General features: G+C 37.7%; 1 protein-coding gene across 3 annotated transcripts in view; it reads left to right on the top strand.

Annotated features, from left to right (window-relative positions):
- The window catches only part of LOC149961306 (uncharacterized), a 156,343-nt gene that overhangs the window by 117,374 nt on the left and 24,346 nt on the right, over positions 1 to 14,623 (top strand). For all 3 annotated transcript variants that reach the window (XM_090176713.1, XM_090176707.1, XM_090176704.1), the window contains 3 exons: positions 8,461 to 8,579; positions 10,223 to 10,313; positions 13,305 to 13,539. In XM_090176713.1, coding sequence (XP_090032839.1) covers positions 8,461 to 8,579; positions 10,223 to 10,313; positions 13,305 to 13,539 — 445 coding nt within the window. The remainder of the gene's footprint in view (positions 1 to 8,460; positions 8,580 to 10,222; positions 10,314 to 13,304; positions 13,540 to 14,623) is intronic.

The following is a 14,623-nucleotide window of genomic DNA, read 5'->3' as shown; positions in this document are numbered from 1 at the left end:
GTCGCTGGGGCTGTAACCGCACTCGCGACGCCAATAAAAATGACGGAAGAAGTATTGTGTTCGACGCTTCGTTAAACTCGAGATTGCGATGGAACTACGGTCCGGGCCATGGCTTAACTGATTACGGCGTCAAAGCCGCGTTTGAACGTATTTCTTGCTCCCCGGCTTTGACTTGATCGTCAGATGGCGCTTGGAACCTACTATAGGAGATAATGTGTAAAAAAATGCGCTCTATTTTAGGTACCAGAGGGCGTTTTAGGTCGAGTTTTGTTTTGTGATTTATCACGCTGAACAAGGTCCCCCTCCCCCTACGGGTATAGCATGGACTGTAGTTATTATTATTACAGTAGATCCTCCTTTATATAAATTAATTTTGGCCATTAACTTATTAATTGTTACTCTTAATACTTGCTCTAAACGGTAATAAAATGTGTGATAATTGTCATGAACCGATTTACGCCAGGGAGAACTTCGAACTGGATCACAGGATCAGATATTAATATCATTTCCATGTATTTCTACCATTTTTTTATTTATTTTTGTAAGGCTCAGGTGACGCCATCTATTGACCGAAATCGCAACGTTCACAATACCAAATTTTCCTAATTTCTAACTACTTTTAAATAAACTTTTTTAAATATTGTAACGATAATGTTCAATATAAAACGAATACCTTTTAATACTCTTAATTATTATTTATTTAAATTACATAATATATATAAAAATAACAAAATAATATGAATGTAAGTAATATGATATGTATGAATATTTCAAAACACAACGTATTTATTAAATATTATATTTATAATTTATAATAATTTATTAATATAATAATACTTATGAGTTATGTTTCGTATTCCTTTCATGAGATGGCGCTCTAGAACTAAAATCAAGATGGAGCCTGGAATGAGGCGGGGCGTCGGTATGACCATGGGCAACCCATGGTATGACCATGGAAGAAGCAGAGAGCGTAACACCGGAGTTATAAGCTCCAGTTCCAAGTTCTTCCTCGCGTAAATCGGTTCTTGCAATTGTTTAAAAAATTAAAATGGACCCGAATTATTTGGTAACACTGATAAATATTAAACCTTGTCCGGTAACACGCACAGGGACCCCAGAGGTCCTATAATTCCTATAAAATCCTATATTTTCAAAAAGTCCTATAACATCCTATATTTTTAGCAAAATCCAACAAAAGTCCTATAAAATCTTATAATTTTGACTTTTTGCCCATTTGAAATCCAGCCACTCAGTTAAATTGCTAGATTTAGCTATGGGATAAATTCCTATACCAAGTCATTCTAGTCCATACTTTTGTTATTGTTAACATGGTTAGCTACTAGTATATTTTTGTGACAAAAACGTTAAATAGTTTCTATTTTTTAAGTGAAAATCAAAGATTTATTTCTCTAAATATATATTTTGTTTTTAAATGCATAAAGTTAGTAAATTAAATAGCATATATAGTCCTATAAAATCCTATAATTTTGTAAATATAATCCTAGAAAGTCCTATATTTTTAGTAATATAATCCTATTTTTCCCATAAAAAAATTGAAGATTTGAGTAGGGGCCCTGCACGCAACAACTTACAATTTACAACTAGTTTCCCATTGGCTGAATGTAGTCACATGGGCAGACGTCCCGCTTGAAACTTTCGCTTGAGCGAGAAATCTTTTTCAGGGCCTAAAATAGTGGGCAGTTCTAAAACTCAGATTTGCAGTTCTAAAATCGGATTTAGGCAGTGCTATTTATCGTAAAAATTATCGCAAAAAAGTATGACAAATTTAAAATATCCGCAGCTATTGTGGTTTTATTTAACAAGTTGTTAGAAAATAAAATATTTCCAAGGTTCCAACATTGAAATTATGTTTTTGGGGTTTAGTTTGTATAAAGTAATTGTTTTTGGGCAGTTCTAAGGATTCCTTAGAACAGGCCTTTTCAAGGGCGTATTTAAGGGGGGGGGTGCCTAATAAAAATCAGGGAAACTTCCGTCAGCACCCCCCCCCCCTTGATATTTTCCCTCAAAACCCCCCTGAAATAAAATCCTGGATACGCCCTTGGGCCTTTTAACCCTTTAGATAGCCATCAATTTACGTTACAATAGCGGTCAGATACAGTCTAATCGTACAATGTTTAGCAGTGTTCTTTCTTGTATTGATCGTAAATTCTTCCCTAAACTTGGAAAAAACTAAATCGCGTGAAACAATTTTCGTCTCAAGTGGATAAGAGAGATAAAGAGCTTAGAGATTAGCCGTCATCAAAAGACTTTTTATCTTTGCTTTAAACCTAGTAGCACCTTCCTCGAAACCTTTTTGTCGAGGGTAGGGTTTAGATTGAAGTGTTTAACTGGGCCCTAAAGCCCCTCGGAGGGTTGGGGTAAGTAGAGCTAGAAATTGATCAATTGGAGTGTAGTTCTCGAGACAGAAAAGATGTCACGAAAGAGGAAGGGAAAGGAAACTATAGTGACGATAAAATGCATTAGGATTAGTATTGTTTTATCAAGCGAAGCTAATAATGATCTCCCACTCCTTCGCAAAAAAGAACAAGACGTCGCGGGTTTCGAGGCTGTTGGACCCTGCTCGAAAAAGCTCGCAACTAGCAACACCAACAGGACACAACCTATTAATTAAAAAAACTGGTCATACTTAAAAATAAGAAAGTAGTCATTTTTGCAATACTTCCAAATAGTAGAAAGTCATATTTAGGAATTTTAGTTGATGTATAATAATAATAATAATAATCAGCAAGTCACCACCTTAGGCCCAAGTCATCTAGCGACGTTTAATGCCTTAAGTTGACTATTTTGATTAAAGTAACATTGAAATACTTTCAAATTGGGATTTGGATAGTCACTAATGAATCGTTTTAGCAGGTCGATTATTCTTCCAGTTAGCTATTTCCAGTGTCATTTAGTAAATTTACTTTACTGAGTTAATACTTTCAATGGAAAACAAACTGGTCTTTATGACCAGTGAACGATTAAATTAACTTGTCATGGACCGGAAATAAACACCTACAGTACCCATAAATTCAGCCACCCGGAATCAACACCTTACAGTCCATAAAGACAATCACCACAAAGCAACACCCCACAACCCATAAAGGCAGTCACCACAAAGCAACACCTCATAGTCCATAAAGACAGTCACCACAAAGCAACACCCCACAACCCATAAAGGCAGTCACCACAAAGCAACACCTCATAGTCCATAAAGACAGTCACCACAAAGCAACACCCCACAACCCATAAAGGCAGTCACCACAAAGCAACACCTCATAGTCCATAAAGACAGTCACCACAAAGCAACACCCCACAACCCATAAAGGCAGTCACCACAAAGCAACACCTCATAGTCCATAAAGACAGTCACCACAAAGCAACACCTCATAGTCCATAAAGACAGTCACCACAAAGCAACACCTCATAGTCCATAAAGACAGTCACCACAAAGCAACACCCCACAACCCATAAAGGCAGTCACCACAAAGCAACACCTCATAGTCCATAAAGACAGTCACCACAAAGCAACACCCCACAACCCATAAAGGCAGTCACCACAAAGCAACACCTCATAGTCCATAAAGACAGTCACCACAAAGCAACACCCCACAACTCATAAAGAAAGTCACAGCAAAGCAATACCTCACAGCCCATAAAGACAGTCGCCAAAAAGCAAGACCTCACAGTCCATAAAGAGAGTCACCACAAAAGCAACACCTCACAACCCATAAATGCAGTCACCACAAAGCAACACCTCATATTCCATAAAGACAGTCACCACACAGCAACACCCCACAACTCATAAAGAAAGTCGCCAAAAACCAACACTTCACAACCCATAAAGACAGTCGCCAAAAAGCAACACCTTACAGTCCAATGGACTAAAGACAGTCACCTCAAAGCAACACACCACAATTCATAAAGACAGTCGTCAAAAAGTAAGAAAGACATCCTCTGTAACCAACAATCACAACCCCGACCAGACACAACCAATAAAGACACCCTCTTTAACCAACAATCACCACCCCGACATGACACAACCAATAAAGACACCCTCTTTAACCAACAATCGCAACCCCGACATGACACAACCAATAAAGACACCCTCTTTAACCAACAATTACAAACCCGACAAGACACAACCAATAAAGACGCCCTCTGTAACCAACAATCACAACCCCGACAAGACACAACCAATAAAGACACCCTCTCTAACCAACAATTACAAACCCGACAAGACACAACCAATAAAGACACCCTCTCTAACAAACAATAACAAACCCGACAAGACACAACCAATAAAGACACCCTCTTTAACCAACAATTACAAACCCGACAAGACACAACCAATAAAGACGCCCTCTGTAACCAACAATCACAACCCCGACAAGACACAACCAATAAAGACACCCTCTCTAACCAACAATTACAAACCCGACAAGACACAACCAATAAAGACACCCTCTCTAACCAACAATAACAAACCCGACAAGACACAACCAATAAAGACACCCTCTCTAACCAACAATAACAAAAACGACAAGACACAACCAATAAAGACACCCTCTCTAACCAACAATAACAAAACCGACAAGACACAACCAATAAAGACACCCTCTCTAACCAACAATTACAAACCCGACAAGACACAACCAATAAAGACACCCTCTCTAACCAACAATTACAAACCCGACAAGACACAACCAATAAAGACACCCTCTCTAACCAACAATAACAAACCCGACAAGACACAACCAATAAAGACACCCTCTTTAACCAACAATTACAAACCCGACAAGACACAACCAATAAAGACACCCTCTCTAACAAACAATAACAAACCCGACAAGACACAACCAATAAAGACACCCTCTTTAACCAACAATTACAAACCCGACAAGACACAACCAATAAAGACGCCCTCTGTAACCAACAATCACAACCCCGACAAGACACAACCAATAAAGACACCCTCTCTAACCAACAATTACAAACCCGACAAGACACAACCAATAAAGACACCCTCTCTAACCAACAATAACAAACCCGACAAGACACAACCAATAAAGACACCCTCTCTAACCAACAATAACAAAAACGACAAGACACAACCAATAAAGACACCCTCTCTAACCAACAATAACAAAACCGACAAGACACAACCAATAAAGACACCCTCTCTAACCAACAATTACAAACCCGACAAGACACAACCAATAAAGACACCCTCTCTAACCAACAATAACAAAAACGACAAGACACAACCAATAAAGATGCCCTCTGTAACCAACAATCACAACCCCGATAAGACACAACCAATAAAGACAACCACTGTAACCAACAATAAGAAACCCGACAAGACACAACCAATAAAGACAACCTCTGTAACCAACAATAAGAAACCCGACAAGACACAACCAATAAAGACAGCTACATCAAGCCAACCCACATAAACCCTAACCAAACGGTTCGTAGCATCGGTGCGGCTACAATTTGTATCCTCACAGTATAAATGAAAGCTCTTCGCAATGGAATAGAGACGGGCCAAGAAAGCGAAAAGTGAACGTGAAAATAGACACAACGAGGTAACAGGGGGATCAGTTCAAAAAAAAACATTTTCTCCATCCTGGAGACTCGGCAGGAAAGGAAACGTAAGGGGGTGAGCCGGGGGAAGAGTCATTTTTGCTTCACTCCAGCTCGCAATCTCGAAATTCCGTAAGGTAACCCCCCTTTCGTCTTAGCCGAATCTCGACACTCCCTAACGCCAACCGGGTGCCTTGTCGCGGTTAACGTCGAGTTTTGTCTCGGAGCGTATTTACGACTCCGCAACTTCATATAAAAAAGGAGATTTGCTCTCGAACGTGGTGCCGCGTCTCAAAGGCGGCCGCCAATTGCTACCGGTCTCGGTTGCTTTCCCCAGTCGTAATTAAGTCAAAGGCACGTAATGACGTCACGAGAATGTAGGACGCTTGGAAAATTGCGATAGCGCGTGAGAATCAACAGAAGTGGTTAGGTTATAACCGGGGAAAGAAGGTTCGCTTTGACCTCAATTTCGCGTACTTTTACTATCTCTGTTTTAATATATAACGCCATCTTTCGGTGGCTATCATTAAAAATAATAATCATCCGGGTTTGGAGAGAACCGTCATTTTCGCGAGGTTATTGTGTGCTGCTTTTTATTTTTTGGTCTTCAAAGGATAGTTTTATTTTTTCCCCAAATTGTTTATGGGTAGAGTTTGTGGAATTTTCGCAGCTATGCCGTTAATACTTGCTTTTATGTGTAATAAAACGAGGCTTAGTTTTTTATATAAATAGTTCCCCTAGAATTTTAACTCAAATTAAAAAAATTAAAGGCAAAGTATTAACGAAATTTAATCTGTAGAAATGTTTTTTTTTTTCAAATTGCAATGGTATGTTAAAAATCCCCCTTGTTGGAAATTTCTATCATAGTAGGCGAAATTTCAATAATGAACCGTTATTTATCAGAAGACTTAAAAGCAGTCATATTTTAATTGCAAGGTGGTGTCGTCTCATTCATTCGAAATCTTATACAGACTGTACCTGAATTGTACGCCTCGTAGTTGGTTCAAACCCGAGTATAGTTGCATTGAAGTTAACTCAAAACCGAGTATAGTTGTATCATGAGAGATAACTTAATGCCTAGCATAATTGCATTGGAGCAGTGGCGTAACGACAACGTTTGGGCCCCCCGCAGGATATAAAAAGGGCTTTTTATAAAAAAAAAATTATTGGTTATCAAGCAATAGTACAATTTTCGTAGCAAAAACATTCAGGATTTGATTTCAGGGGGGGCACGCAATGGAAACAAATAAAAAATTGTACATACAACCATACGCTTCAGGGTGGGCACGGCCCGACCGCCCCCCCCCCCCCCTGGTTACGGCCCTGCCGCGGGCTCTGCGGGTCCCTATAGTTACGCCACTGAATTGGAGTTAACTAAAGGTTTAGCATAGTTACATTGTAGTTAACTCAAGGTCTAACATAGTTACATTGTAGTTAACTCAAGGTCTAACATAGTTACATTAAAGTTAGATTAAGCCCTATTATAGTTGCATTGTAGTTATCCCAAGACCTAGCATAGTTGCATTGTAGTTATCTCAAGACCTAGCATAGTTGCATTGTAGTTAATTCAAGACCTAGCATAGTTGTATTGTAGTTAATTCAAGACCTAGCATAGTCCAATAATAGTTGCATTAGAGTTAAAAAAAAGTTCAAGAATAGTTTCATTAGAGTTAACTCAAGTCCAAACAGAGTTGCATTAGAGTTAAAAAAGTTCAAGAATAGTTTCATTAGAGTTAACTCAAGTCCAAGCATAGTTGCATTAGAGTTAAAAAAGTCGAAGCATAGTTGCATTAGACCTCACTCAAGTCCAAGAATAGAGTAATATCGGCGTGACGTATGTTGACGTCACCCATGCTTTTTCCTATAGATAAAAAACTGCCCTCAAATTGGCGGCCATAGCCCAAAGTTTAAGAATAGTTGCCCAACTCAAGTCCGCGAATATTTGCATTGAAGTTAACTCCAGTGCAAGTATATTCTTGTCTGAGCTAACTCAAGCAAGAAAATAAAGGCATTGGAGTTAACTCAAGCTTGATTATAGTTGCATTAGAGTTCACTCAAGTCCTAATATAGTTGCATATGACTTGCACTGCAAGCCCTATTTTAGTTGTCCCAAACTTGTCCGAAAAGTTTCTAACAATGCCAGTTGTCCTGAATACCATTCCCCATACTGGTTCTGCCATTTAGACCTACGCCAAGAATGACGTCCCCTAAAGGAGTATATGGATTCCCTTCTATATTTAGACGTGAAAAATGACTGCTTATTGTTAAAGGAAGGGAACAGGGCTACTATCCTACCCTAACTGCTTGTATTCTTGCTATTTCGATGGGAATATAATGATTCTTCGTCGCCAAGGCCCGTCCGGAGTCGATAACGTATACATTTCTTTGTTGTAAATTTTTGCATACGCGTTGCGAGGCGAAAGAAAAATTACATCTTTTTTTATGACCAAGTCTGGAAATTTTTTATAGTTTGGCCAAAAAGAGATAAGAAGTCTTTAATGGTGTAGGCCGAGGCTTAGCGAATACCTCTTACAAAAGAGTAGATAAAGTGTAGTTTGCGTTTGGACGTTTCACAACACGTTGACCTCGACTGTCGCCTAAGCCTCGGTTATTATACGCTTGTTCAACGCGTTTTCAATGAAGCGTGCTTGGTCCTATACTTTTCATCGTATAGGTGTACCTTTTTTTACTCCTAATTTTAGGCTTAACTAGGCATAATCAGAAAACGGTTAGACAAAGTTTTTTTTGCCCAGATTTTAATGTTTTTTCTTCGGGGTTTTTTTGACGATGGCATCACTAAATTTAATAGCACAAAAATCGAGGTTACTTTAAATTTTTATCTGTTATTCACTTTGCGTTTTAAACGGTTTTTAGGTCAAGCCAGGTTCAGGGAAAGAGTGGACAGCGACCGTTCCGGTCACTCCGATGAGCCCATTTCGAGCCGGCTGGGCGAAGGTGGTGCTGCCATCATGCGGCAAGGAAGGAAAATTCCGGTATTTATAGCTATAACCGTATACAACATAATCACTCTCAAGTATGCCGCAAAAGCATTTTTTTAATGAAACCTTGTTCACGGGATATGACGTAAATTACGTCACTTCCAACTCCCTGACGAAACACGCGTCATCAGCTTTACTGATGGGAAGTTAGGAATTCTTGTCACGTTTCTAGCTTTAACAATCTATAATAATAATAATCAGCTAGGCTAATACCCTTGGTACCACCCTAGGCCCAAGTCATCTAGCGGATTTTAATGCCTTTAAACAGGTGGCCGGGTTACGATGCATAGGAGGGTGGTGGCAAGTCCTTCATGCCACGCGAACCAACAGCCCCCTACACACTATTACCATTAACCTCTACAAGTTTTTATTTAACGGAAACCATCGATCCCGGTGGATAACCCCTTTAACCAATGGGAAGATAACTTGTAAACTCAACGCGAAGGAGTAGTTCCGAGTTTTCACCCAGTGCCACAAGTTTGGATAGAACCCAGCTCCTCTTGCTGCGAGGTGAAAGCGCTAACCACTCCGCCACCCCAATCTGCAGTTTAGCTCACGCGATTTCATTTCCATAGTAACCTTTTTCAATAGCGCCAGGATTATAAGAATTTTCGCACTTTTTGGGTTCGCTTATTGTATATTTCGTGTGAAACAAGGTCTCATTGAAGTTTTTTTCATGAAAATGTTATTCAATGGCATACCATAAGTGTATAATATTGTAACATAAGTGTGACACTTCCTATTCTTCACATGCAAAAGTTTTACTGAGAGCTATTCGGAATACAGACTGCGTTACGGGCTTCGTTGCCGTTTGGGGTCCGCTTGCTAACGCGTCACACGTACAGAGCCTCGCTAGGGGGTGATTTTCTTCTTGTGATGACGTCATTCTGTTACTAGATCTCCGTAAATATTTCCCAAAGTGACAAACTTATGGAACGATATTATTGACTTATGTCTAATAGTTCATTTTATAAAGTAACGTGGTCTTCTTGTTTAAATGTTGCTCTTACGTCACAGTCTCTTAAGCCCCATTTTCATGCTCGCTGGTAGCGGGTAAAAATCGCCAAAATCCGCTTCAGCTATACACTTTTTCACTTTCCGCGTCGATCTGTTTCAAACAGATATTTTAGCTTTATTTTCACGCTTGCGAGTGGCGGATGCGAATTTTGACGATTTTTATCCGCTACCAGCGAGCATGAAAATGGGGCTTAACTCTTGCAAGACTACGAGCGCGCGCTGAAGTCGCCAGAGGAATATTGTCTTTTTCTAGCGAGGCGTGCAAATCGCTCGTGCGAAGAATATACTTATAAAGCTGGGTCTTGTTGGGCAAAACTAGAGCGTAGCGCCGCCGATCTAACGCCGCCGCCGACGACGATATTTTTTTGGCGCCGAGCCGCCGCCGCCGCCAAGTCATTTACTTTTCGGCGCGCCGCCGATAAATTTTGATCCAGCCGCCGAATAGGTTTTGAATTATTCTACGTACCTTTTTTTCGCGAAAGACCGTCGACCCAAATCAAATCGACGCTATGCTCCAGGCAGACCACTTTTTATTTTATAAAATCAACTAGTATGTTACATATGTTATATACCTTTCTGCTGGTAAAATATTTAAATGTGAATTTTGTTTTTATTTAAAGCCTTCAAATCAGTCGAACACATCGAGGAAGTACGATTTCCCAATCAAAAGAATCCTATTGACTAGGGACCCCAAGGACCGATCCGTTAGTGGTACGTGCTTCCCCCAATTTTTTTTCGGCACTGAATTAACTACTATATTATCGCACTAGTTTGTAGTATATTTCGATACTAGGGGGCTCTGTACTGTATTTAACCTTAATTGTGCAAAAGCTCTAAAAATCACATCATTTATAATTTTTCATAATTGTCATACTTATTGGTATTAAGTTACTTATGGTAATAAGTTACTTTTGGTTTTAAGTTACTTATGGTAATAAGTTACTTTTGGTAATAAGTTACTTTTGGTAATAAGTTACTTATGGTAATAAGTTACTTATGGTAACAAGTTAATTCATTTAATAAGTTACTTTTGGTGATAAGTTACTTTTGGTAATAAGTTACTTTTGGTAATAAGTTACTTTTGGTATAAAGTTACTTTTGGTAAGAAGTTACTTTTTGTAATAAGTTACTTTTGGTATAAAGTTACTTTTGGTAATAAGTTACTTTTGGTAATAAGTCACTTTTGGTAATAAGTCACTTTTTGTAATAAGTTACTTTTGGTATAAAGTTACTTTTGGTAATAAGTCACTTTTGGTAATAAGTCACTTTTGGTAATAAGTCACTTTTGGTAATAAGTTACTTTTGGTAATAAGTCACTTTTGGTAATAAGTTACTTTTGGTAATAAGTTACTTTTGGTAATAAGTTACTTTTGGTAATAAGTTACTTATGGTATTAAGTTACTTTGGTATTAAGTTACTTAAGGAATTAAGTTACTTATGGAATTAAGTTACTTATGGTATTAAGTTACTTATGGAATTAAGTTACTTATGGTATTAAGTTACTTATGGTATTAAGTTACTTATGGAATTAAGTTACTTATGGTAAATTCTTTTTAAATTAAGGAAAGTAATTTATTTATTTATTTAAGTATGAATTATTGATCTAATTGTAGGGTTTAGTTATAAATTAATTATTTAATTGTATGTTTGAATTATAAATTAATTATTTAATTGTATGTTTGAATTATAAATTAATTATTTAATTGTATGTTTGAATTATAAATTAATTATTTAATTGTATGTTTGAATTATAAATTAATTATTTAATTGTTTGTTTGAATTATAAATTAATTGGTTAATTTTAGGTTTGAGTTATAAATTAATTAATTAATCATAGGTTTTAGTTATAAATTAATTAATTAATCATAGGTTTTAGTTATAATTTAATTAATTTAAAATATTTAAAATAAATAAAATTTAACCACTATTGCACAGTAAAAACATATTTATTGCTACTACAGCTGTTTCGGCTCCCTTACCGGAGGGAGCCGAAACAGCTGTAGTAGCAATAAATATGTTTTTATTGTGCAATAGTGGTTAAATTTTATTTATTTTAAATTAGTACATGTACAGGAAGTCCGTCCACAAATAAATAAAAATAATAAATAATTTAATTAGTTAAATGTAGTATTGAATTATAAATTAATTAATTAATTGTAGGTTTTAAATAAAAATTAATTCGTTAATTGTATGTTTGAATTATAAATTAATTGGTTAATTTTAGGTTTGAGTTATAAATTAATTCGTTAATTATAGGTTAGAATTAGTTAATTATAGGTTAGAATTAGTTAATTATAGGTTAGAATTATTTAATTATAGGTTAGAATTAGTTAATTATAGGTTAGAATTAGTTAATTATAGGTTTGAATTATAAATTAATTATTTAATTGTAGGTTTGAATTGAACAATTAATTTGTCATTCATAGGTATCTAATTACAAAAAAATAAGTTAAAATTTACTTAAATCGAAATTAGTTGGAAATAACGGTTAATAATTAAGACATTTAGTTAATTCTCGTTAATTTAATATATAAAGTAGATAAATTAAAATTAAAAATATGGTGCTCCGATACCGGGAATCGAACCCGAGCCTTCTGGGTGAAAGCCAGATATCCTAGCCACTAGACCATATCGGACATAGCACCGTGTGCTTCGAGGTCTAAGCTAAAGAATGTTATATTATACATTTGCAAATCAAATTTTCTCACGCAATAAGATAATCCCATCTTGTCAAGGTAATCAACGCGGGGCAGGCACAAAGGTGGCGCCACCTATAGTTTAGTCACCAAAGTAGTATTAAAGAACTCTAAGAACTGTTTGCATACACTGGTTTGTCAAGGAATATAGAGATAAATAGTTTTCACAATATTTATTCTATGGTAAAAAATTTAAAAAAAGAAAAAAAGTTTTACACCTCCGATACCGGGAATCGAACCCGAGCCTTCTGGGTGAAAGCCAGATATCCTAGCCACTAGACCATATCGGATTGAAATTAATAGGACAAACGTAGCATACTTATAAATAATCTAAATACTCTAAATCATTAATATTTAAAAAAAAAAAATTCGGAACACGACTTATCTCAAAAACATAAAAAAATTGCAGATCGTCGCCGTTAAAACAAAACCACGTAACTTGAGGTACGTGGTTTTGTAAAAATTGACATATTCAGATTCTACACCCCAATTTACGTATCTAACATTAAAAACATTAATAGGTTGCATTTGAATTTTTTTTTTAAATCGAGAAAACATTTAAACGTATCTTTGATATTCGCAACGCATTTCGCGCAAAAGCACGTATCTCGCCTATTGTCAATTTTGTCATGACGCGAGACCACGTATCTCTAAAAATGCCCCCAAAATATTTTTAAATTAAAATCCTCATAAATTCAATATTGAAACGAAATTATTTAACTATAAAATTAACTCGCGTGTAAAAACCTAACACGCGATTTCACAAGTCCCTGCAAAATTAAAAATCTATTTTTCTCAAAAAGGCCACCGAAAAGATACGGGGTTTTGTTTTAACATAGACTAAGAAAGGTTTCTTATTCTATGGTTTTAACGGTGACGAAAATTGCGAAAGGTCTACATTAGGTCTACTGACTCCTGTAAAAGTGTTCTGCACGCGACACACCGGTGCACTGGAAGAAGTTAGCTACCAGGTGCAATAAACGTATTTTCTATTGATTCTTTGCAGGTAACGGTTTGGGTATGAAAGTGGTGGGCGGTAAAGAGATACCAGGTACGAACGGGACCATCGGAGCCTACGTGGCCAAGATCTACCCGGGAGGAGTGGTCGAGACGCTCGGCGAGGTCAAGGAAGGTGACCAAGTGCTGGAGTGGAACGGAATCCCCTTAACCGGGAAGACGTACGAAGAAGTTCAAAGAATCATCGCGTCGTCGGGCGACGAGGTCGAGATCGTCATCAGAAGGTATCGTCCGCTCATTTTAGTTCCAGGGGCCGTTCGCTAATTACGACGCGCTGAAAGTGGGCGTTTATTTATTTGGTATGAAACAGCAACACTTCCAATATTAGCCGTTCCATTAGACCGGGTGCTGCGGGGCCCCTTGGACCAGCCAGGGCCGGATTAACCAATAGGCCGAATAGGCCTGGGCCTAGGGCACCAAGCCTACAAGGGGCACCAAGAGGGGTCGAAAAAAATAAAAGTACAAAACTTTAATCATTTGCTTTCCACAAAATATTTTCCGGAGTTATTTTAGTAAATGCGTCCACCCCTATGAACCAAAATGTTTGATTGTCACATTCTCTGACGGACTGCCGTCTAGCCTCTGACGACATACTAAATCTGGCAGCAAAATAATTTTTCCTTCCATTTCTCTATTATAATAATAAGCTAGGCTAATACCAAAGGCACCACCTAAGGCCTAAGTCATTGAGCGACTTTTAAAGCCTTTTAACTCAGGTGGCCGGGTTACAATGCGTAGGAGGGTGGTAGCAAGCCCTTCATGCCACGCGAGCCAACAGCTCCGTACACTAACTATTACCGTTAACCTCAACAAGTTTTTATGGAAGGGGAAACCGAAGAGCTCGGGGGAAAACCCCTCAAACCAGTGGGGAGAGAACTTGCAAACTCAACGCGGAAGGAGTAGTTCCGAGTTTTCACCCAGTGCCCCAAGTTGGGATTGAACCCGGCTCCTCTTGCTCCGAGGTGAAAGTGCTAACCACTCCGCCACCCCACCTTATAAATTGAGGAAGCGCACCAAAATTAACTTGGGCCTAGGGCCCCATAAAGTCTTAATCCGGCCCTGGGACCAGCTTTAGGCTTTACCGCAATGCTCGAACTCGGCGTTTGGATAAAAATTAACCACTTATTTTATTTTATCCATAACCTACAATATAAATTATTTTTTGCATGTTAACCAAAATATTTACGATTAATCGAAATTTAATTTGTTAATGTATCTGTTACGCAGAGCTCTAATTGTGAATGAATGAATCTTTATTTTCCCACTGCCCAACTTGGCGTCCCTTTTACATCAGGGAGGAGCTAAGCT

Source organism: Leiobunum rupestre, chromosome 1, assembly GCF_980474605.1.
Source record: "Leiobunum rupestre chromosome 1, qqLeiRupe1.1.hap1, whole genome shotgun sequence".
NCBI classification, from domain to species: Eukaryota; Metazoa; Arthropoda; class Arachnida; order Opiliones; family Sclerosomatidae; genus Leiobunum; species Leiobunum rupestre.
The sequence above is the reverse complement of the archived record's forward strand: the minus strand, read 5'-3'. Positions and strand labels throughout refer to the sequence as shown.